This window comes from Oryx dammah, unplaced genomic scaffold (genome assembly GCF_014754425.2).
Source record: "Oryx dammah isolate SB20612 unplaced genomic scaffold, SCBI_Odam_1.1 HiC_scaffold_4, whole genome shotgun sequence".
In the NCBI taxonomy this organism is placed as follows: Eukaryota; Metazoa; Chordata; class Mammalia; order Artiodactyla; family Bovidae; genus Oryx; species Oryx dammah.
Window position 1 is genome coordinate 54,758,188 of NW_024070188.1, and position 25,573 is coordinate 54,783,760.

Sequence of the window (25,573 nt, forward strand, 5' to 3'; positions counted from 1 at the left end):
TTGAAGCAATGAAATTAAAAGATGCTTACTCCTTGGAAGGAAAGTTATGACCAACCTAGACAGCATATTAAAAAGCAGAGACATTACTTTGTCAACAAATGTCTGTCTATTCAAGGCTATGGTTTTTCCAGTGGTCATGTATGGATGTGAGAGTTGGACTACAAAGAAAGCTGAGTGCCGAAGAATTGATGCTTTTGAACTGTGGTGTTGGAGAAGACTCTTGAGAGGCCCTTGGATTGCAAGGAGATCCAACAAGTCCATCCTAAAGGAGATCAGTCCTGGGTGTTCATTGGAAGGACTGATGCTGAAGCTAAAACTCCAATACTTTGGCCACCTCCTGCGAAGAGTTGACTCATTGGAAAAGACCCAGATGCTGGGGAAAATTGAGGGCAGGAGGAGAAGGGGACGACAGAGGATGAGATGGTTGGATGGTATCACCAACTCTATGGACATGGGTTTGGGTGGACTCTGGCAGTTAGTGATGGACAGGAAGGCCTGGCATGCTGCAGTCCAAGGAGTCACAAAGAGTCAGACACAGCTGAGCGACTGAACTGAACTGGGTGCAGCACTTTCACAGCATCATCTTTTAGGATTCAAAATAGTTCAATTTAGCTTGCATGAATACTCTTTCTTAATTTTTTGTTTATTAATCTTATATTGATTGTCCTGGGGCTATATCGATATACAGTTGACCAGGCTCCTGGTTAGTAAGCTATGATAGTCTTTTATATGATAATCAACTAGTGTGCATGCATGCTAAGTCTCTTCCATTGTGTCTTCTTTGAGATCCCATGGACTGTAGCCCACCAGGCTCCTCTGTCCATGGGATTATCCAGGCAAGAATACCGGAGTGCTTTGGCAGGCCTTCCTCCAGGGGATCTTCTGTTTGTCTCTGGCATTGGCAGGTGGGTTCTTTGCACCACCTGGAAAGCCCAATCAACTAGTATTGTTGTTCAGCCACTAAGTCATGTCTGACTCTGCAACTCCATGAACTGCAGCATGCCAGGCTTCCCTATCCTTTCACTATCAACTAGTATCCGTCAGTGAGTCAGTTCAGTCACTCAGTCGTGTCCGACTCTTTGCGACCCCATGAATTGCAGCACGCCAGACCTCCCTGTCCATCACCAACTCCCGGAGTTCCCTCAAATTCATGTCCATCGAGTCGGTGATGCCATCCAGTCATCTCATCAACTAGTATAGTAATCATGAAATCATCTAATTCTGAAATTAAAGTGATCAGAAATACAATTTTGTCATGTGAGAGTCCATTAGTTGCAGGCAATTAGATGTCACAATAAATTTAGATGAGTTCTGGCCTTTGGCCTTAAGTCCTAATGCTAACAGTTTTCAATTTATCTTTTTTGTTAGATCAAATAAGTAATTTTTCTTTCATTTGTCTGATTTTATTCATCTAAATATGGATGTTAAACTTCAGTGTATTGTTTTGGAGTATGTTACTCACTACTCGTAATATAATTTCATTCCATTACTCTATCCATTTATGTATTCATTTATCATGTGTTTTTAGTCTTGTATCCATCCATTTATCCATCTGTCTCTTTGTCAACCCACTATTCGTCTATCCTTCTATCCATCCATAGATTCATCCATCCAATAAAAATGTGTTGAGTGTGTATTGAGGTTGATCAGGCTAGGTTTAGAGATGACACACCTCTTTTCTTAAGAACTAGCTTATAAACTCATGTTAACATAAGCAAGTAGTATTTTTATTTTAGTAACTCTTGCAAACCTTATGTTGTATTGAGAATTGCCACATTTAGAAATTCCACTCCTAATTATATACCCAAAAGAATTAAAAATGGGTACTCAAAAAACTTATACACAAATGTTTATAGCAGTATATTTACAATAGTCAAAGAGTGACAATAGCCAAACATCCATCAACAGATGAATGGATAAAGAAAATGTGGTATATTCATACCACAATAATAGAATATTGGGCTTCCCTGGTGGCTCAGACAGTAAAGTGTCTGCCTGCAATGCGGGAGACACAGGTTCGACCCCTGGGTTGGGAAGATCCCCTGGAGAAGGAAATGGCAACCCACTCCAGTACTCTTGCCTGGAAAATCCCATGGACAGAGGAGCCTGGTAGGCTACAGTCCATGGGGTCACAAAGAGTCAGACTATATCTATATATATAGATATAGTCCCAGGACAATCAATATAAGATTAATAAACAAAAAATCAAGAAAGAATATTTATGCATGCTAAAGACTGAGTGGCTTTAAAATATTGCTACCATAAAAATAAGTGAAATATTGATATGTCCTACAACATAGATGAACTTTGAAAACTCTATGCTAACAGAAGTCAGACACAAAAAGTCATATATTATATACGTCCATCTGTATGAAATATCCAGAATAGGTAAATCCATGGAGACAGAAGCAGCTTCATGGTTGACAGGAATTGAGGAAATGGTGGAATAGAATGTGACTGCTTGATAGACACAGGGTTTTTTTGTGGAGGGGGAAGGGGGAGCTAATGAAAATGTCTGGAACCAGAGATGGTGGTTGTACAACACTGTGAATATATTAAATGACACCTTAAAGTGATTATGTTATGTGAAATTCATCTCGATTAAAAAATAGTGCCAGTGACACTTTATATACAAGTTTATTTGGTGGGAGAAAAATGACTGAAAATTTGTTTAAAACTCTATGTAACCCAAATGCTGTAAAACAGTGATTTTTAATGCTTGCCAGTTTAGAACCTTCTGCCAAGCTGTCTAAACTGTGCCCCCAGAGAAGAAAGCATCCAAAAAAATGGTGTCAAATGAGTCAATCTGTAGGTAAATATATTTCGCTTGTCTTTAGACAATGCCAACTAGCACCCAGCACCTACAGCATTCCCATCCAAATGTCTGTTTTCTACGATTTCAAGATGATTTTCCTTTTCTACTTCTCAATTATGTATGAACTTATACATGTTCCAAGGTATTATCAAGCCTCTTTGTTGTTGTTAGTGGCTCAGTCATGTCCGACTCTTTATGACACCATGGACTGTAGCCCACCAGGCTCCTCTGTCCATGGAATTCTCCAGGCAAGAATACTGGAGGTGGGTCGTCACTCCCTTTTCCAGGGGACCGTCCTGTAGATTAGTCATGTACTCATTTGGATTCGATTTCAACAGTCAATGTATGTTAATAAAATGCCTAGCTTTTTATGACCACACACATGAGTTAGGTACTATATCAAGAATTTTGCATTCATTATTTTATTTAATCCTTTAATCAATTCATTATGTTTGGACTCTTGTATTATCTCTGTTACACAGATGACAGTATTGAGGCCTAGAGATATTAAGTCATTTCTTCCACAATATGGGACTGGTAAGATCTCCAGAGGGTCCCTTCTAGGGATCAAACCCGAGTCTCCCTCATTGCAGGCACGTTGTTTACCACCTGAACCACCAGGGAAGCTCCTATCAAGCTTCTAGGATTAGGAAAATCAGGATGAAAGCAGAGATTTTAGAAACTTGTTGCCAGAAAACTTATAGCTTAAAGATTGTCACTTTTGAAGATACATTCAATGAGCCTATTAACTTTGTTCTCTGGCTTGATTACAACATAGATTCTCAAACTGGCAAGGTCTTTGGTAATTGTGAATCACCAATCAATAAATATCTACCACCACTCTTAAGGAAGAAACTAAAAATGCATGTCCTAGCAAGAGTCATTGTATCTTTTTTATAGTTAAATAATGGCATATTAGATGTTATGGAGATCTATCAGTTATTTTATAAAGCAATAATTATCTATGAATCAAGAGCAGTCATTTAATTTTGTGCTCTTAGAGTTGATTTAAAATTTATTTTAATACATTAAAATGACAAAAATCTAGTTTAGGTCATAGAAATTTTATTCCTTTGTATTTTGATCCTATTTCAACAGTCACTGTATATTAATAAAATACCTAGCATTTTATAACCACATACATGAGTTAGGTACCACATCAACAACTTTGCATTCATTCTTTCATTTAATCCTTTAATCAATTCATTATGTATGGACTCGTGTATTATCTCTGATACATAGATGACAATTGAGGCCTAGAGATGTTAAGTCATTTCTCCCAGGCTATGGGACTGGTAAATGTCAGAGACAGCATGTGAATCTTGATCTCTCTGGCTCTTGAGCTTGTGTTCTTAACAATGAAGATTTTGTATTTTCTTTTTTTAAAAAAAGTGAAAAGCCAATAAGACATTGATGACATTTATTTAAATTGTGAATGTATATTGGTTGCATATTTTGGAAGGAATACATACACACAACGTACATAGATACCATTTTATGTAATTGCAGTTTCAATTTGGCCAAATCAGCTTTTTCTCAAAATAACAAGTGATACAAAATCTCTCTGCTAAAATCACCAGATCTGTACAGAAGTACCAATAAAATGAAACTCATATAGAAAGCAGTGAATTTAATTTAGGCCTAAAACAATTTAGGAAAATAGATCTAACTAATCCTGAAAGATTAGATGCTATGAAAGTGCTGCACTCAATATGCCAGCAAATTTGGAAAACTCAGCAGTGGCCACAGGACTGGAAAAGGTCAGTTTTCATTCCAATCCCAAAGAAAGGCAATGCCAAAGAACGCTCAAACTGCTGCACAGTTGCACTCATCTCACACGCTAGTAAAGTAATGCTCAAAATTCTCCAAGCCAGGCTTCAGCAATATGTGAACTGTGACTTCCAGATGTTCAAACTGGTTTTAGAAAAGGCAGAGGAACCAGAGAACGAATTGCCAACATCTGCTGGATCATGGAAAAAGGAAGAGAGTTCCAGAAAAACATCTATTTCTGCTTTATTGACTATGCCAAAGCCTTTGACTGTGTGGATCACAATAAACTGTGGAAAATTCTGAAAGAGATGGGAATACCAGACCACCTGACCTGCCTCTTGAGAAACATATATGCAGGTCAGAAAGCAACAGTTCAAACTGGACATGGAACAACAGACTGGTTCCAAATAGGAAAAGGAGTACGTCAGGGCTGTATATTGTCACCCTGCTTATTTAACTTCTATGCAGAGTACATCAAGAGAAATGCTGGTCTGGAAGAAGCACAAGCTGGAATCAAGATTGCCGGGAGAAATGTCAATAACCTCAGATATGCAGATGACACCACCCTTATGACAGAAAGTGAAGAGGAACTAAAAAGCCTCTTGATGAAAGTGAAAGAGGAGAGTGAAAAAGTTGGCTTAAAGCTCAACATTCAGAAAACGAAGATCATGGCATCTGATCCCATCACTTGATGGGAAATAGATGGGGCAACAGTGGAAACAGTGTCAGACTTTTTTGAGGGGGGCTCCAAAATCACTGCAGATGGTGATTGCAGCCATGAAATTAAAAGACGCTTACTCCTTGGAAGAAAAGTTATGACCAACCTAGATAGCATATTCAAAAGCAGAGACATTACTTTGCCAACAAAGGTCCATGTAGTCAAGGCTAAGTTTTTTCCAATAGTCATGTATGGATATGAGAGTTGGACTGTGAAGAAAGCTGAGCACCAAAGAATTGATGCTTTTGAACTGTGGTGTTGGAGAAGACTCTTGAGAGGCCCTTGGACTGCAAGGAGATCCAACCAGTCCATTCTAAAGGAGATCAGCCCTGGGATTTCTTTGGAGGGAATGATGCTAAAGCTGAAACTCCAGTACTTTGGCCACCTCATGTGAAGAGCTGACTCATTGGAAAATACTCTGATGCTGGGAGGGGTTGGGGGCAGGAGGAGAAGGGGACGACCGAGGATGAGATGGATGGATGGCATCACCGACTCGATGGACATGAGTTTGAGTGAACTCCAGGAGTTGGTGATGGACAGGGAGGACTGGTGTGCTGCAGTTCATGGGGTCTCAAAGAGTCGGACACGACTGAGTGACTGAACTGAACTGAATATAGCAACATTGATAAAGTTTCACTTTTACCTATTTAATGCAGATTTATTTCTGAAAAAAGGCAACAAAAATAATTTACTTCTTTCTTTTCCTTTGTTTCCCTTTTTGTTTGAATTTAAAAGATTGGACTGAATATTGTGTCCCTCTGCTTTTCTAGTTTATTAAAAATAAGTCAGTCATATGACTATTTCCTGTTTTAAAAATTCCTTCAACTATGATTTTAAACTATCAAAAAAAAAAAAATAGGGAAAACATATAGCCAAAAACCAAGAAATGAGCAAGAATGGTCTTATATCTTTTCAGCATTTGATTGTGGTACTGTTTGTGAGCACTTTTAATAGGCTGACTTTGCCTAATATGATGAATGACCAGAATTTCAAGTTATATTCATTTGCCTTCTTTCTCATCATAAACTTGTGCTTATATTTACATCATTGTTCCTATACTGTTCCTCAAGAGATGTAACACCTAGGAGCTTGTTTACTTATTTACCATCTCTTTTCCTTCTGCTCAGGCTGAGCTCTGTTGACCTTGAATCTGCAGTCCCCTATCCTACTGACGGAAGCTTTGCAACAGCTGTGGAAGTTTGTCAATGTCCACCAGGGTATACTGGCTCCTCCTGTGAAGTAAGTTTGCAAGAATATAGCTTCGGTGCATTCTAAGTTCTTTAGCATTAACTATTAAACTATTCTAAAATGAATTTAGTTTTTTCATCAAGGATTGCACAAATGATAGTGTCTTACTACTTGAAGAACTTCAATGTCTGCCAGAAGTCATGACTGTCAAATAGAGTGTTACTCATATGATGTCATCTTAAAATCATATTTTTCCTTATGACATAATAGCTAAAAATCTAATGCTTTTGGAAGTTTTTGTTTTCTCTTTAATCTGTTGATAAGATGGGATGAATGATGGTAGAATACTATTTCAATATATTTCTCCTTCATTTCCACCTGAGTGCTTGAGAGGAATTTAGCACTGTTTCTTTTCTTTTTCACTTTCTCCATTTTTTTAATCCTATGTACCACATTCTTTCTCTACTTTATTCCTAAGAATACAACCAATTCACAGTCATCTGAAGGACTCAATCTTTAAAATGTCAAGAACATAATATATAGAAGAAATACCTTGATTCGGAAAATTTTCTACAGGTCTTTGATTTGTTTAGCACCTAAAGTTTGAGATATTTATTGTTGTCTCAGTTTGCTAGATTAATGTTCCTTACTTAATATTGCAATGTGTCCTTCTAAGGTAATAATTTTTATTTACTTTTATGTATGTTGTAGGTGGTTTGAAAATTGATTTTACTTGAAATCTGCTCAAAAAATGTAAGCACCATTTCCCTGATAGAGGGCATGGCTTTGTATAAATAGGAGCTTAAATTCTTTAAAAATGGTGCCTTTAAGGAATCATCTGAGTGTACCAAGATGTTCCACTTCAGCACACTACCCCATTAAGCCATTTACAGAAATACCCTAGGCCTTGCTTTTCAGTTCTCTTGTACTTTAAAATAATGCATGCTTCCAGAGGATACACAGGGCTTAGAGTCATATTCATGTCAGATGTGTTTTTTTTTAACTGAGCTTGTATTCACCTATCTAAAAATAAAACTAAATGTAATTCACCATCACTTTTTAAAAATTCATACAGAGAATACAGAAATAATAATGGAAATAAATTAGCTCTGTCAACCCAAATTTGATTTCACATATAAAATATATGTTGTATTTGATGAAACATATTCTTTGATTAAGAACCTAGCAGTTTTTATTTCAAACCAGAAAGCTCTCTTTGAACCTCTAAGTTCTTATTTCAACTGAAATAAACTACTCTTATTATATTCTTGCTTTCACACTTATTCCCACATTGGTGATTCTCAGTACTCTTCATCATCTTCTGTACAAATTTCAAATGCCCATTGAATCTGAAATTGTCTGTATTAGAATCATTTCATTGGCTATGCATTTCATTTCTTCTTTTCTTTCACCAAAACATTTATTGAGAATCTTTGGTAAATTCTACCCTAGATGCTGAGGGGGATTATCAAGGTTACATCACAATCCTTGTTCTTAAGGAGCTAACAGTCTGTTAGTCAGACAGAACACATACTTATGATAAATGGGATCACAGCCCTATAGAATTAAGGCACCAGTAAGTGGTACAGGACATGAGTGCAATAATCTTTCAAAGATGTGATCAGTTCCAGTGGAGAGAGATGTCACAGAAAATGTCCTGGGGTAGAAAAATCTTGACTTGGAAATGAAATATTGGTAACAATTAGGTAGGAAAAGAGAAGCAAGTGGGTGTGGAAGAGTCAGAACAAAGAAACAGAAGAAGGATAAGAAAAGCTTCCTGTGCTTCTCACACAATAATGGATAAATAAAGTTACCTTGGAATCCATAAAAGAAATTGATCGAATCAGAAGACAAGGAACTCTGAAACTCTGGAGTTTCTCTCAGGCTTCTTCATTTCTTTACTCTCTAATAATCCTTTCTTTTCTTTATTGAAGCTTCCTGTCCCGTAGCTCACTATTATCTATCCATCTTTTCCTGATTTCATTTGTTTTTTTTTACTGAGTTTGAAAGGGCACACATTCTAGTTTTGTTACCACTGATATTCCCAAGTCCTTTAAAAGCTGAGTAAACTCCAAACACCATTGTTGTTGTTATAGTTCAGTCCCATCGTGAGACCCCATGGACTGCAGCACACCAGGCGTTCCCTCACTGTCTCCTGGCGCGTGCTGATTCACGTCTGTTGAGTCCATGATGCCATCCAACCATCTCAGCCTCTGTTGCCCCCTTCTCCTCTTGCCCTTAATTTTTCCCAGCATCAGGGTCTTTTCCAGTGAGTTGCCTCTTCACATCAGGTGGCCTAAGTATTAACGTCTTAATTTTAGCTTGCCTAAAACAGATTATTTGATTCCATGATAAATCATTCTTTTCTGTTTTCTTTGGGGCCATAAATGTTGATCCAGAATTTTTTAATCATTTCGACTTTTTATAAATCCCTACACATTTTATTTTTCAAATATTTCCATACTTTCCTAGAATTGTCATAGTTCATTTCACTTAACAAGTGGGACACATGAGGAAGTGAAAGCGAAGTTAGGTACTAAAAATGTGTTTTAATTAAAATCTCAGTTTCCTCTTCTACATGATGGAAATATTAACTACTTCATGGAAGCATTCCTAGTTTAATTTTAGCTAACAGGTATTGAAGACCATGCATTCTGAGATGATCAAAACTCTTGATGTGGATGGTAATGTGATGAACAATACACATACAGTCTGTGACCTCAAGGACATCACATTTGATGGTAGCTTAGACTATATGCCAGAAAGAAAATTTAAATAAATATGATAAATTCCATGAAGACAGCAAGCAGGGGGCCTTGATAGAGGTTCTAAGAACAGTTGTAGGAAGATGAGATAGAAGGGACTATATTATGAGAGGTTGTTGGGAAGACTGTCTAAGGTGATAGCATCTAAACTGAGCTCTAGGGTCATCTTAGGTAAAGCGAACCAATGAGGAAGTAAAACACAGTTTGGAATCTGCAAGGACCTGAAAGAAGGCACATATGGCTGGAGCTTAATAAGCAAGGGGAGCATAGCACAAGACATGCCTGGAAGAGCCAAACCACTCAGAACTTGCATGCATGATTAAAATTTTGTAGTGTTATTCTAAATGCAATGGAAAGAAAATTTTTCTGTTCCTGCTGCCCAGTCATGTCTGACTCTCTGTAACCCCATGAACTAGGCCAACAGTCTCCTCTGTCCATGAAGTTTTCTGGCAAGAAGACTGGAGTGGGTTGCCATTTGATACGATACCATGATCTGAGTTAAATTTTTTTTTAAGTCATTATAACTACAGTGTGTAGAACATACTGTACATGGCAGGGATGGCAGGAAGTAAAATGGTTAATATGCTATTTTGTTAGAATGTAATGATGATAGACGTTTGTTAGGATAATGGCAGAGGATGTGAAAAGACATGCTGTTTATTTTAAATAGATTTTGTTAGTAGAACCAATCATTCTTACTGATAGACATGCCTTGGGAACATTGAAAGTAACAATGGTTTTGAGAATGAGTCAGATGTCGAGTTTGAGCAGCTGAATGTGATGCCGTTTACTTATCTGAGGAAAACTGTGGGAAGGAACACCTGTGATGGGGATGATAAAATCAACAATCCATTTTAGAAATATTAGGTTTGAAAGAGCTATGAAGTATATTGTCAATGTTCAGTTAGAATATGTAGGTCTTGACCTCAGAATATCTGTCTGGTCTAGAGGTATGTGTTTGGAAGAAATCATCAACTAGACAGCTGAATAAAATTACCTGGGAGCAAGTGTGGAGGAAAAAAGAGAAAATGACTAAGCCCCCAAGAGTTCCTGACCATGAGAAGGGAGTTGAAGCAGAGGAGACAGCAAAGAGATGGGCAGAAACCGTATCACGAAAGCTGTGAGAAGAGGGCTTTTGAGGGAGATAGGAATCAACTAAACCATAGCTTGTTGAGAGATCAAATAAAATGTTAATTGTAGAATCATTCATTTGATTTGGTTCCCTGGAATTCAGTGGCATGGACAAGAGCAGTTTTAACCCAGTGATTATGGCACAAGACAGATTAGGATGGAGTGAACCATTGAAGGGAAGTGAGAAAGAAAAGATATTTTAGAGCAGTCTTACCTAAAAGAAAAAATAGGTAACTGAAAGTTATGGGATATTAAGAGAGTATTTTTGTCTTTTTTTTCTGTTAGCTAATTTTTTACAGAGATACAAGTCATATTTCCGAGCTGATAGTAATGATCTAACAGAAAGGAAAGCTATTACTGATGCAGGACTGAGTGGGTATATTGGGAAAACAATTACAAGTGGGGTGATAATCCTTTGAGAGTATAAGGAATTCTGCATGCCTCATCCCCATTGTTCCAGAGGGAAATATGACTAATGGAAATATGGGCCTGTGCTTGCATACTTGGTAGTGGAAAGACAGTTTCCACTGCCTTCAATATTCTCATGACTAATTAGATGAAATCACTGGCTAAGAGAGAGGTGTAAAGAGTTGGGAAATTTAAAGAGGATGTAGGATAAGTAATATATTTGCAGATATATATATACACACATATATACCTTGTTTTATATATATATATATATATACACACACACCTTATATATTATATATATACCTGTATATAATATATATCTTATTAATGACAATTCTATGAATATTTTTCCTCAAAACAGTAAGTCAGTTCTCTCCCTACTATCAACACCCTTAATATCTACTCCCTTCTGAATATATGGCTTCACCAGTTTTTAGAAATATATATTACATTGCAAAATCTATTCTATAATGAGTCTAGGGTGATAATATTTTTAATGATGAAAAATTAATAGAAAGGGTTAGAAAATTGACACCTTCTTTTCTATACTGCCCAAATTAAGAGAGTTGCTTTTGTTTTCCTTTAGGATATAAAGTATCAGATCATCCTTTTTCTATATCTTTGCAATTGATGTTCAAATTTAAGAATCCTCATATCCTGAGGCAGAAGGAACATTTCCAACAATACACAGCACAATTCTATATTTTTTATTACCTCAGTGGTTTCTCTCTTGTTTCCACTCTCAGCTAGGAAAAAAAAGGCCTTTCCATGATATACTGTGTTGTAGTTAACCATCAAGAAATACAGTACATAACCCACAAAATGCAGTTGTCACTTGAGGGAGATCATAAGCTCCTACAGGGCAGCAGTGTTTGCCGCCTTTATTTTGTACCCTGTCTAGCTGATAGTGACCCCCACAGAAGGGATGCTTAAACTTGACAGTGAACTGAAAGCCAGCACCGACACACAGATACTCTGTGACCCAAATACCCTTTTTTCTAATCAGAATTCTATTTTTGTATGAGAAAGTGTTTTGCACTTTTAAAAGGAATGATGGATATCACTAGAGTTCTAGTGGAATAAAACCATAAAATAAAATATCTAAGGAATGTATGGTAAATAAGTCATAAACTATTTTGTGTAAATTTGAGAAAGTATAATAGGATGGAGGAAGTTGAGAATGAGAACTATAAATTATATATGTGCAGAAGTCAGCCATGTAGGTGATTAAATGCAAGATGAGTGCTACCTTTTTTCCAGCTGTTGGCAAAGATTTTCTGAAAGTGACAGAGTTCAGGGCAGTTTGCATGTGAGAAAGGGAAGACATTCCAGAGAATCTACAATCCTTGGACGGGACATTAAATGCTCTAGTAGGCTAAGATTCTGAAGAGTCCCTTTATGTCGGCTGCTTTTTTCCAATACTTTTTCTTCTGTTTTCTTGTCTGTGCTTTTTACTTTGAAACTGTCATGGTTCAGTTCTTTATATCTCTGCTTTATTTTGCTATTTCAGAAGAGTCATCAAGTTAATGCTTCCTCTAATCTCATACCTGCCAATAACACTAAGGTCAGTACGAAGCCCCTGTGTCAGGAGGAGTAGCTCTGGTAGCCATATTTCCATAATGGCAATGCTTTGACATGGACATTTGCTGGATTTGCTACCTAAATATGTTTATCTGCTGAAGACAAAAGTAAGCTTAAAAAAAAAAATCCCTGAGACTAACTTGAGACCATATTTTCCTTTCAGTCTTGTTGGCCTAGGCACAGACGAGTTAATGGCACTATTCTTGGTGGCATCTGTGAACCCTGTCAGTGCTTTACTCATGCGGAATCCTGTGATGATACCACTGGAGAATGCCTGGTAAGTGCCTTCTCCATTGGGGTTGCTGACTGACAGGGCTGAAATCAGCTCAATAAGCCCTGCAACTCAATTACTACCTTTGGGACCTTAAATACTTGAGTCAAGAAGGGATTTGACGGCTATCTTTATACTGAACTGAGTTGGAAGCTGAGAAGGTTCTTTCATATGTGGTCTTCCTGATGCCAAGCATTAGGAAGTGTTTACTCACGTTAGTCTAAGGATTGAATTAAAATCAGATATATCATAATAAAACATAACTAATGACTGGGATACATATCTGCCACAAATATATATGGTTTCAACCCCTTATGTAATTCTACCCAAAAATTGACTGCATTTCTGTAACAGGAAATGATTTGTAACCCCATAATATGAAAAATAGAAAATATAACCTCTGTAATAGGAATAATTATACTTTTTTATCACTTTGAAAATGAGGGCATACTACATTCTTTTTTATTGAAAAATTTCAGCATTCAACTAAATTCAAAACATTGTGTATAAATTAAAAATAATAAATATGTGCAACACATATTCACCAGAGATGCTTACTCCTTCTACTATTAAGTAAATAAAGTAACCAGAAAAAAAGCTCTATAGAGGGTGAAGCACTTTCCATCCTGCTAAGAAGCTTTTGGATTGGAGATTATGCTGAATAGACCATTCTGATTAACTCAAGGGCATGTTAGTTTTATATTGTCTGATATGACATGAAGCTTGAAACAACACTTCTCATTTCATTAATCTTGCAGAAACACAATTTGAAATGGTGCCAATTTAGGAGGATATCATATTCTCATTTCCCTGTAGAATTTAAGGCAGCCTCTGTTATCTGTATTTCTTAATGTTCTCTCTTTCTCTTGCTCATTCTTCCCCCTCCCCTCCCCTTTTTCTTCCACTTAAAAGCTTCTGGGAAAAATCTAAAATGAAAATTCAGGGCTTTTGTTTCAATGTGATTTGACATTTAGTTTTATTGATGCTCTTTCTGTTTTCTCTATAGAAGATTTTGTTTAATTGCATTGCGGGATAAAGCATGATAGCCTTAATTTGTGGATCAGTAGATTTTTCAAATGGCATTGTTATGAACAGAAAGACTAAGTGATTTTCATTTTAATTATACAATAAGTCTTTTTAAATGTACCTTGGGAAAAATATTGAGTTACCTTTAAACAAATATTCAGCCCAAAACAGATATAGATTTGTTTTCAGTTCAGTTCACTTCATTTCAGTCGCTCAGTCATGTCCGACTCTTTGCAACCCCATGAAACACAGCACGCCAGGCCTCCCTGTCCATCACCATCTCCCGGAGTTCACTCAAACTCATGTCTATTGAGTCGGTGATGCCATCCAGCCATCTCATCCTCTGTCGTTCCCTTCTCCTCCTGCCCCCAATCCCTCCCAGCATCAGAGTCTTTTCCAGTGAGTCAACTCTTCTCATGAGGTGGCCAAAGTACTGGAGTTTCAGCTTTAGCATCATTCCCTCCAAAGAAATCATCCCAGGGCTGATCTCCTTCAGAATGGACTGGTTGGATCTCCTTGCAGTCCAAGGGACTCTCAAGAGTCTTCTCCAACACCACAGTTCAAAAGCATCAATTCTTCGGCACTCAGCTTTCTTCACAGTCCAACTCTCATATCCATACATGACCACTGGAAAAACCATAGCCTCTACTAGACAGACCTTTGTTGGCAAAGTAATGTCTCTGCTTTTCAATATGCTATCTAGGTTGGTCATAACTGTTTTACTTAAACCTAAAAAGACAAAAATTAATATTTCATGATAACAGACTCATAATGCTTCCCATAGCAATATTTCATGCTGCATTCATTAAGATTAAGTCTAAAATCATGCTATTAGTCCATTTGGTTATAGGATATTTCTAAGAATGAAAGCCCATTGTTTTAGAGTAAGATAGTTTCATCCAGCATAATTTTGGAGGGAAGAAGTGAGGGGAATCAGTGATTATCTGAGACCTTCTACTAATGAACTCTAGTTTATTGAATTTGTTTCATGGACAAGGAGATAGGAGGCTACTTCAAATAAGCAAGCGATCTTAGGGAAGCAACAGAGACCTTAATGATTGACCTTAATAACCTTAATCTGGCGTGTTTTCTGAATTTTCCATTGTAGCTGATAAATAGATAATAATGTAAGATATTTTCTGGAGACTTCCAAATGCTCTATTTGAAATGATACTGATAACTAAATGCTGCTGTCCCATTTTGAGCATATTAATTCTAACATGATCCACAACGATAAAAATATTTAAGTGCTGTACATCAAAAGCAATCTGACCATTCAGTTGCTCTGCATTTAGCTTCTTTTTAAAAAATTATTTATGCTTTCCCTCCTAGCATTATATTAAACAAAAAATTTTGAAACTTTCCCAGATAAGCTACATTTTAGTTAGTTTGGCTTTGAAATCTAATTAGAAATAAATTGAAATATTTTTTGATATCAGACCAAAATCCAGACCTCTTTTATAGTGTAGACCTATATTGAAAGATCAGTTTGACTTGCAGTACTTCTGAAGTGACCTAAGCCTGGTGGGCTGATGTCTATGGGGTCGGACATGACTGAACTGACTTAGCAGCAAGAAACAGTCAAGTCACATGGGAAGATTGCATACTTGCTCCTTGTCATTGTTCTTGTGATAAGTGATGTGAAAAGACATTTGGAGAGCACTTTGGAGCAGGATACCTATAAAAATCACCAGCCCATCAGAGTGAACCTTTCATCTTTTTTTCAGTTTGAGTTTCCATTGTATTGTTGTCTATTACTGTTTTATGGTTTCAACTACAAAAACAGTTGAGTTTTAAGATTAATTTTATTATTTCCATTCAGTGACATATGACATTTAGAAATGTAAGAAATATGTTATTTTTCTTCCAAATTAGTAAAGCAAAGCAGGGTCTCTGGGTTGTACAAGATTTTCAGTTGAGTTTTAGAAAAACCATTTTCAACATGGTTAAAACATAATCAGTTTTATGATCTTGTTTTTTAAAGCCCCTAAATCTTTGAAGATATAATTTTGATTGTGTCCGTATAACAATATACAAAGAATATTGCAACAAACATACTATTTTTTTTAGTAAGAGCCAACTTTAGTTAAACTTGAAAACTGAAAGGAACTAATATGAAGATGAAATCAAAGAGGAAAGCCTTTCATCAGATTGATCCATGTTTGGCAACTTCCTACCAGATGTGCTGTTATTCAGACAAGTGTTGATAACAAAGTTAACATCTTTGCTACTTTGATAGAAGGTTGATAAATAAATTTGAGACTTTTAAATACCTTAAGGAAAAACCTATTTTCAAGTATTAACAGATACTAAAGAATCACCTATTCACTTGTAGTTCAAACTGTCATAGGATTTCAGAACTTGAAAGCTGCATATATTACGGGCGTCAGCTCTGACATTTTACAGAATGTAAGCAATTGATTCAGATTTAAATTATTAGATTCCATTTCATATCTTCTATTCAGTAATCTGTCCCTCTCACCAAGGAATTTGACCAACTGTTTTTTGAAATGTTATTTATGTGGTTTTAAATTAAATATATTTATTAAATGTAATTAAAATAGAACTTAAAATATACTGGAATAACTCAGAACTTTCATTAAATCAAACTGGCTCTCCCATTGGTCATCAAGGTAAATAAATTTTTACTTTATGCTTAAAATGAATTTATATTTTGGCTGTTAGCTATTTCCTCTACATATTTGGTTATTTATGATAAAATTAAAGGTTTTATACTCCAAACTCTGATGAACTCTTTTGAAATGAGAAAAAATAGAATTTTATATGCTTGTAAGATTAAAAATATATTTGTCACAATGAATCTATGCTGTATGATATTTAATAGGCATTATATACATTTTATTGTATTACAGGAGTTTGAAGAAGTTATGTCTACACAATGCCAAAACATCATACAAATTGATCAAATTGTGCTATTGAAAACTATAGACAATTTCATTCATTAATTGATTGTTCACCTTTACCAGTCTTGATGAATTTTGTGAACACTAAGTTGATAAATCTACTTTAATTAATATGAAGAAATCAAGATATAAATTACTTCATTTTGATTTTCTTTATTTTTAAAAAGTACATGTTTCCAGAAAATACTAATTGATGGAAAATGCTGTTTTATTTTCAAAACCAGTGTCTGAGGGAAATTGTTGCATGCCTTGTGGTTTTACTATTTATTAGTATACATTTAAAGTTTCTCAGCCTTCCCATCTTATAATCATGAGTGAAGCAAGGCCCTCACAACTGTAATACATTAGTGCATGTCCACATCATCAGAGGTACTGAGGTCCAGATTAATCTCAGATGTAGGAAGGCTATAGTCTCAGAGGATTTGTATGATTAGCCACAGTTCTCATTAAATCAGCAGTTTTAAGTTGAACAGTTAATTTTTACCTAAATCAGGTACAGTTTCCATCAAACATATGTCATTTAGTCTCTGTAGAGTCTAAATGTATGTTACTACACATACTCACACATATTTCTTTAAGAAAAAAATGAAAACCAAAAAAAAAAGAAAATATGATTTACATAATGAAAAAACTTTATAGTGAATTTCAGTCATCTTTTTGTTAAGTATGCATATGCTGAAAGTAGCATGTAGTTTATAAGCTAGATATTAAATTAACTTTCAATGCTATTTCACAGCTATAAAATTGACCATTTTATGTGGGAAATTACTCTTCCTGGCGGGGAACAGACTAATGATTCTGTAGACCTATTTTTGGTAATGCATTGATGCTGGAGACTGGAATAATAAACTCTGATGTGCACTTCTTCCTCAGAATTGTAAGGATCACACTGATGGCCCATATTGCAATAAATGTCTTCCTGGTTTCTATGGTGATCCTACTAAAGGAACCTCTGACGACTGTCAGCCCTGTGCCTGTCCACTCAATAGCCCATCCAATAAGTGAGTAACAAACTTACTTCTTTCCAGAGTTGGGAATCTGGTTCTGCAAGTGTATTTTTGATATAGAATTTACCCTTTCTCTTGTCACACATAAATAAATAATAAAGATGTGCATAAATTTATCAGGAAGATAATATGAATTTTTCTAAATATAAAATATTTAAAGCTATGGCTGTTTATTCCATGAAATTTTTAATATTTTTAGATCTAGTTTTGGGGAGTTAGTATCTAAGAGATAGAACTCAAATAGAATTTCTAAACCAACTCCAAAGAACAGACATATATTTTACAAACTTAGACACATACCCACAGATACACACACACACACACACACACACACACACACACACACACCCCTTCATACACACACACACACACACACACACACACACACCCCTTCATACTGTATTAAAAAATACTACTAATAAAATGCTGCTTATTTGGGTCCCAGTCACACACTTTGTAAATCTTAGGCAAGTCATAAATCCCTCAAAAAGGTAAAATAAGAAATAAATCTAGTTGACCTTTAACCACAGTTTTATCCCTTGGTTATTGCATGATTTATCATATTATCATATAATATCATATTTTATATATATTTTTATCTTATTGAAATAGTTTAATGGTATTACAAACTATAAAATATTGAAATATGGATGATAGCACTTTAGTTTGCATAAAACACATCATGAAAAGTTTACTGCAAACTTCATACAATTTTTCTACTTATCCGGATATCTGTTTTTTAAAAAATTTTCTACTTGTTCATCTGAAACAATAACTTTGTGTAGCAGACTTTTTAAAGTATATATTTTGTCTGATCTTCCCTTTACCTTTTAGGGGAACACATTATTTCAGACGCTGTAATTCACTTTCCCCTCAGGGGCAACCATCTCATAAGCAAATATGTAAGAAAGACCCTGAAACCAAAAATTTCTTTTTATTTTAAGTAAGCATATTAATTATAATTCTAATCAATACTTTTTATTAGTAAACATTGTAAGTAACTGTAGTTTTAAATCAAATTTTTAAAAATTTTCTTAAAGGTAAGTTTAGTGCTTAATTCATATTTTTGTATGTAATTTTCATCTATTTCTGAATGCTGTAGTAATCCTTGAAGAGCAAAAATTTTTCATGATGATTATATGTTACAGGTTAAAAAGTTACAACTTTTTAATGTGAAGGTGTTACCAAGTTGGTCATATTTTGTGGTCTTATCTATGATATGCCTAATAAAAATGGTCTTTTATTGGTAGAATCCATGAATACCAGAAGTTAAAGATTTTGAGATTAATTCTGTCTTGAATTTAAAAGTTACGTTAGGAATTACGCTTCCTGCACTTCAGCCCACATGAAATCCTTTTACTCTTCCCTGACAACATCCCTCCATCAGAATTTCCATCTTAGTCGCTGGAGAGGAAAAGAACTAAGATTTAATGGAAGCAGACTACTACATTCTAGGCATAGGGTCAGGCATTATACTTGGCATTATTTTACAACCACTTATTAAACTGTTTCTGAAGGTTCAGTTCAGTTCAATTGCTCAGTCGTGTCCGACTCTTTGCGACCCCATGAATGGCAGCACACCAGGCCTCCCTGTCCATCACCAACTCCCAGAGTTCACTCAGACTCACGTCCATCGAGTCAGTGATGCCATCCAGCCATCTCATCCTCTGTCGTCCCCTTCTCCTCCTGCCCCCAATCCCTCCCAGCATCAGAGTCTTTTCCAATGAGTCAACTCTTCGCATGAGGTGGCCAAAGTACTGGAGTTTCAGCTTTAGCATCATTCCCTCCAAAGAAATCATCCCAGGGCTGATCTCCTTCAGAATGGACTGGTTGGATCTCCTTGCAGTCCAAGGGACCCTCAAGAGTCTTCTCCAACACCACAGTTCAAAAGCATCAATTCTTCAGCACTCAGCTTTCTTCACAGTCCAACTCTCACATCCATACATGACCACAGGAAAAACCATAGCCTTGACTAGACGGATCTTTGTTGGCAAAGTAATGTCTCTGCTTTTGAATATGCTATCTAGGTTGGTCATAACTTTTCTTCCAAGGAGTAAGCATCTTTTTATTTCATGGCTGCAGTCACCATCTGCAGTGATTTTGGAGCCCCCAAAATAAAGTCTGACACTATTTCCACTGTTTCCCCATCTATTTTTGATGAAGTGATGGGATCAGATGCCATGATCTTCGTTTTCTGAATGTTGAGCTTTAAGCCAACTTTTTCACTCTCCCCTTTCACTTTCATCAAGAGGCTTTTTAGTTCCTCTTCACTTTCTGCCATAAAGGTGGTGTCATCTGCATATCTGAGGTTATTGATATTTCTCCCGGCTATCTTGATTCCAGCTTGTGCTTCTTCCAGCCCAGCGTTTCTCATGCTGTACTCTGCATAGAAGTTAAATAAGCAGGGTGACAGTATACAGCGTTGACATACTCCTTTTCCTATTTGGAACCAGTCTGTTGTTCTATGTCCAGTTTGAACTGTTGCTTCCTGACCTGCATATAGCTTTCTCAAGAAGCAGGTCAGGTGGTCTGGTATTCCCATCTCTTTCAGAATTTTCCACAGTTTATTGTGATCCACACAGTCAAAGGCTTTGGCATAGTCAATAAAGCAAAAATAGATGTTTTTCTGGAACTCTCTAATGCCAAATCTAATACCTGACCTTATATCTAGAATGTAATAGTCTGCTTTCATTAAATATTAAGAAAGGAGTTTTCAAGTGGGAAAAGAGCATTATAGTGCCAATCTCTGGAACTGGAATTCCTTGATTTAAATGCTGAATTTCATTCTTTCTAGCCGTATGACTCTGGGAAAGTAACTTACATTCTCTGTGTCTCAATTCTCTTGTCATAATTAGGACCTTCTCAGAGGGTTGTTGTGAGAATCACATAAATTGAAATGCACCAAGCACCTAAAACCATGATTGAACATGGTAAGCCTAATACTGAGACTGATCATTTATTAAGTAATTTACTCAGTCATAATTAAAGTATCAGAGTTGAAATTTTAAAGTTAAAGTCCATGTGCTTTCCTTTCCCCTACAGTCTTACATTAGGGCTTCTTTAAGAAACACTGCATTTTAAGCGATAACATTAAGAGACTTAAATGGGAAATGGAGTAACATATATTAGTGATCAGAATATTTTCAGAATTTAGGGCATGTGCCTGGATGGTTACCAAACTGAAGATCTTTTGGCAACCAGGGATGTCAGAGAAGAGGAAGAAGGCTAAAAGGAAATCTGGAAAATAATGAATATGTTGGACATCCATGACACAAATCTTGCTCTCTGGTGTACTTGTGAAGGATTAGATCAAGCTATGGAGAACCGACTCACTCGCTTTAGTGGAATTCTCCAGAACCATCCAATTTACACAAAACTTTAAGGAAAACAAAGGGATGGCATCTAGTTACTCATCTGCATTGCACTCCTTTGCAACCAAAATATCAATGGCATTAGCATAGCTGTCAGTCCAGCAGAGCTGGCCATTCATAGTACCACATGAGTCCTGGCCTAAAACATTTGCAGAATTATATAATCGAGTGAATATATAGACCTTATTAATTTATCCTCAAATTGTACTGGTATTATTATAAATATGGATGAGCCATTAAGGAGAGAACTTTGCTTGGGTAATTATAGGCATTCATGACCCATCCTTCTCTGTTCACTGTGCTTCTCCTTTAAAATGGATTCTAATTGTGTTCCTGAAAGAAAAAAGTCAGCAAGCATTAAACACCATCCATCATCTGTCAGTGATAAAAAGAATTGAGGTTCTAGTATCCAGTGATAAAATGTTCCTAAGTATGGTATTCCAGTTTGATATATTGTGCAGATCTTGACTCTTTAAGGAAAGTTCAGTAATAACAGTAATGAAATATTTAAAGATCCTTTCATTTAAGGCGTTTTCATTTACATTAAATAATTATTAAATTATTAGGTTATAATTTTATCCTTACAAGTAGAATTAGCAGTAGAGTACAAAAACCTATTTTAAATGCCAACTTTAAATGTAGCATTTTTAGAGGGAATTATACCTAATACTTATAATAACCTAGAGTGGAATATAATCTGCAAAAAACCTGAATCACTTTTCTGTACACCTGAAACTAACAATAAATATTGAAAATCAGCTACAATAGATAGGTGGCATTTTTGTTTTAGTAAAAAGAAGGAACAGTGACAATTCACTTTGTTTAAAAATTTATGTTTAGAGGTATTAGGTTTTTTAAGTTTACCACAATTTTGAAAATTAACATAATTCAGCTGCACAACTGTGATGAGACAAAATTTAATTTTAATCTATAACCTGAATTTATATTCACTAAATAATGGGATATTTAATGACTTAGAGAAACTCTCCTTTTAAAAATGTTTTTGAAAAGTCATTATTCTTATAATCTGAGTTAGAAACTCTGAGGAATAAATTGACTAGTCACATATTATCCAGGAGATGTGATTTGAATGTTCACAGACTATTTAGGAAAAAAAAAATTCAACTAAAGGTTGCTGCAACCTTCATCTAGAAGTGTAAGGCTTAGTGATAGTTTTGCCTTGTGATTTATCTATTTAATCCCTGGTCATAAATCTTATAGATCACAAGCATTTTGGCTCCAAATTTCTTAGATAATATTGCAAAATAAATCAAATGTGTAGGGAGCTAGAGATAGATTGGTATAATTATTATGATGTATGGATACAGACAAGCATATAATATTTAAATTATACATATATATCACTTTATCAACTATTTACAGTGTCCACTGTTTGCTTAGCCATCTCATCTTGGTGATGTATATATTCCAGCTATAGATTGTAACTAGGTAGTGAAATTTATCTCTAGAGAAGCAAATAAAACTGTAAACATTTCAAGTGTTTATATTCTTTTAAATTTGGCATCACATAACTTATAGATTAAATATGATAAGAGACACATGACAGTCCTTGAACTCTTAGGATATGTGTGTTATATAATAAAATTAGAGATATTCTTGGCACAAAGCTGAACAGAGAGTAGGCTCTTGATAAGTTCTGTATACTTACCATTGTGAATGCTACTTCTTTGTATGCATCAGAAGTACTAAACTTTAAATTTTTGAAAGAATTGAGAACTTTTAGAGTGGACTTTGGGGCTCATCCTATACTTGTTAAGTTCAGTTCACTTCAGTCACTTAGTCATGTCTGACTCTTTGCAACCCCATGAACTGCAGCACACCAGGCCTCCCTATAAATCACCAACGCCCGGACTTTACCCAAACCCGCATCCAGTGAGTCAGCGACGCCATCCAACTATCTCATCCTCTGTTGTCCCCTTCTCCTCCTGCCCTCAATCTTTCCTAGCATCACGGTCTTTTTGAATGAGTCAGCTCTTCGCATCAGGTGGCCAAAGTATTGGAGTTTCAGCTTCAACATCAGTCCTTCCAATGAACACCCAGGACTGATCTCCTTTAGGATGGACTGGTTGGATCTTCTTGCAGTCCAGGGGACTCTCAAGAGTCTTCTCCAACACCACAGTTTAAACGCATCAATTCTTCAGTGCTCAGCTTTCTTTTTAGTCCAACTCTCACATCCATACATGACAAAACCATAGCCTTGACTAGAAGGACCTTTGTTAACAAAGTAATGTCTCTGCTTTCTAATATGCCATCTAGGTTGGTCATAACTTTCCTCCCAAGTAGTAAGCATCTTTTAATTTCATGGCTGCAGTCACTATCTGCAGTCACTTTTGGAGCCCCCAAAAATAAAGTCTGATTCTGTTTCCACTGTTTCCCCATCTATTTCCCATCAAGTGATGGGACTAGATACCATGATCTTAGTTTTCTGAATGTTGAGCTTTAAGCCAACTTTTTCACTCTCCTCTTTCACTTTCATCAAGAGGCTCTTTAGTTCTTCTTCACTTTCTGCCGTAAGGGTGGCGTCATCTGCATATCTGAGGTTATTGATATTTCTGCCAGAAATCTTGATTCCAGCTTGTGGTTCTTCCAGCCCAGCATTTCTCATGATGTACTCTGCATAGAAGTTAAATAAGCAGGGTGACAATATACGGCCTTGACGTACTCCTTTTCCTATTTGGAACCAGTCTGTTGTTCCATGTCCTGTTTGAACTGTTGTTTCCTGACCTGCATATAGGTTTCTCAAGAGGCAGGTCAGGTGGTCTGGTATTCTCATCTCTTTCAGAGTTTTTGACAGTTTATTGTGATCTACGCAGTCAAAAGCTTTGGCATAGTCAATAAAGCAAAAATAGATGGTTTTTTCTGGAACTCTCTTGCTTTTTTGGTGATCCAGTGGATGTTGGCAATTTGATCTCTGGTTCCTCTGCCTTTTCTAACACCAGCTTGAACGTCTGGAAGTTCACTTGGAGAATTTTGAGCATAACTTTACTAGCGTGTGAGATCAGTGCAGTTGTGCAGTAGTTTGAGCATTCTTTGGCATTGCCTTTCTTTGGGATTGGAATGAAAACTGACTTTTTCCAGTCCTGTGGCAACTGCTGAGTTTTCCAAATTTGCTGGCATATTGAGTGCAGCACGTTCACAACATCATCTTTTAGGATTTGAAATAGCTCAACTGGAATTCCATCATCCCCATCAGCTTTGTTCGTATTGATGCTTTCTAAGGCCCACTTGACTTCACATTCCAGGATGTCTGGCTCTAGGTGAGTGATCACACCATTGTGATTATGTGGGCCATGAAGATCTTTTTTGTACAGTTCTTCTGTGTGTTCCTGCCACCTCTTCTTAATATCTTCTGATTCTGTTAGGTTCATACCATTTTTGTCCTTTATTGAGCCCATCTTTGCATGAAATGTTCCCTTGGTATCTCTAATTTTCTTGAAGAGATCTCTAGTCTTTCCCATCTATTGTTTTCCTCTATTTCTTTGCATTGATCGCTGAAGAAGGCTTTCTTATCTCTCCTTGCTATTCTTTGGAACTCTGCATTCAGATCCTTATATCTTTCCTTTTCTCCTTTGCTTTTTGCCTCTCTTCTTTTCACAGCTATTTTTAAGGCCTCCTCAAACAGCCATTTTGCTTTATTTCATTCCTTTTCTTGGGGATGGTCTTGATCCCTATCTCCTGTACAATGTCACGAACCTCCGTCCATAGTTCATCAGGCACTCTATCTATCAAATCTTGTCCCTTAAATCTATTTCTCACTTCCACTGTATAATCAGAAGGGATTTGTTTTAGGTCATACCTCAATGGTCTAGTGGTTTTCCCCAATAGTTGTTAAAGTTAGTACTTATACCAAGATGAAAGGAAAGTTAAGGAAATGTTCAATTCAGCAACATTTTTCAGCAATTTAGAACATTAGGCATTTTAGACAATTTGCCACATATTGTTTTGTGTCCACATATGAGATTATCATGTATCTTACTGGTCCCATCTATCAGAAAGAAAACAGTAAACTCCAGAGAAATTAAATGCCTTGATCGTGATCATAGCTTGCTTATGGCAGAACAAATATTAGAATCCATATATTCTGATTCACCTCTCTGTGCTTCTTCCAGTGGGGCTATAGAAACAGAAACAATTATAGAGACATTGAAGAGAGGAAACAAATTTAATAGAACTTAATGTCAGTAAAACTGTGAATGTCCATTGTAAAAAATGACTGCTGTTTGGTGATAGCTATGCTAACTCAAACTTAAGAGACTGAAGCAGGATGAAAAGCTGCAGGTTTAATTATTAATACCTAATAAGTAACTAGGGCTTCCTTTTTGGCTCAGATTGTAAAGAATCTGCCTATAATGCAGGAAACCTGGATTCTATCCCTCACTCAGAAAGATCCCCTGGAGAAGGGAATGGCAACTCACTCCAGTATTCTTGTCTGGAGAATATAGACAGAGGAGCCTGGTGGTGTCCGTGGTGTCGCAAAGAGCTGGACACGACTGAGCAGCTAACACTTCCCACTGAAATGAGTAACTAAATGCCTTCAGCATTAGACAAACCAACATATATGTTGGCAAAATACT

At 36.2% G+C, this 25,573-nt stretch overlaps 1 protein-coding gene across 2 annotated transcripts in view; it reads left to right on the forward strand.

The window, feature by feature from the left end:
- LAMA2 (laminin subunit alpha 2) overlaps positions 1–25,573 on the forward strand; it is a 676,446-nt gene that overhangs the window by 375,668 nt on the left and 275,205 nt on the right. For both annotated transcript variants that reach the window (XM_040238873.1, XM_040238874.1), the window contains exons 15-17: positions 6,431–6,542; positions 12,543–12,656; positions 17,474–17,601. In XM_040238873.1, coding sequence (XP_040094807.1) covers positions 6,431–6,542; positions 12,543–12,656; positions 17,474–17,601 — 354 coding nt within the window. The remainder of the gene's footprint in view (positions 1–6,430; positions 6,543–12,542; positions 12,657–17,473; positions 17,602–25,573) is intronic.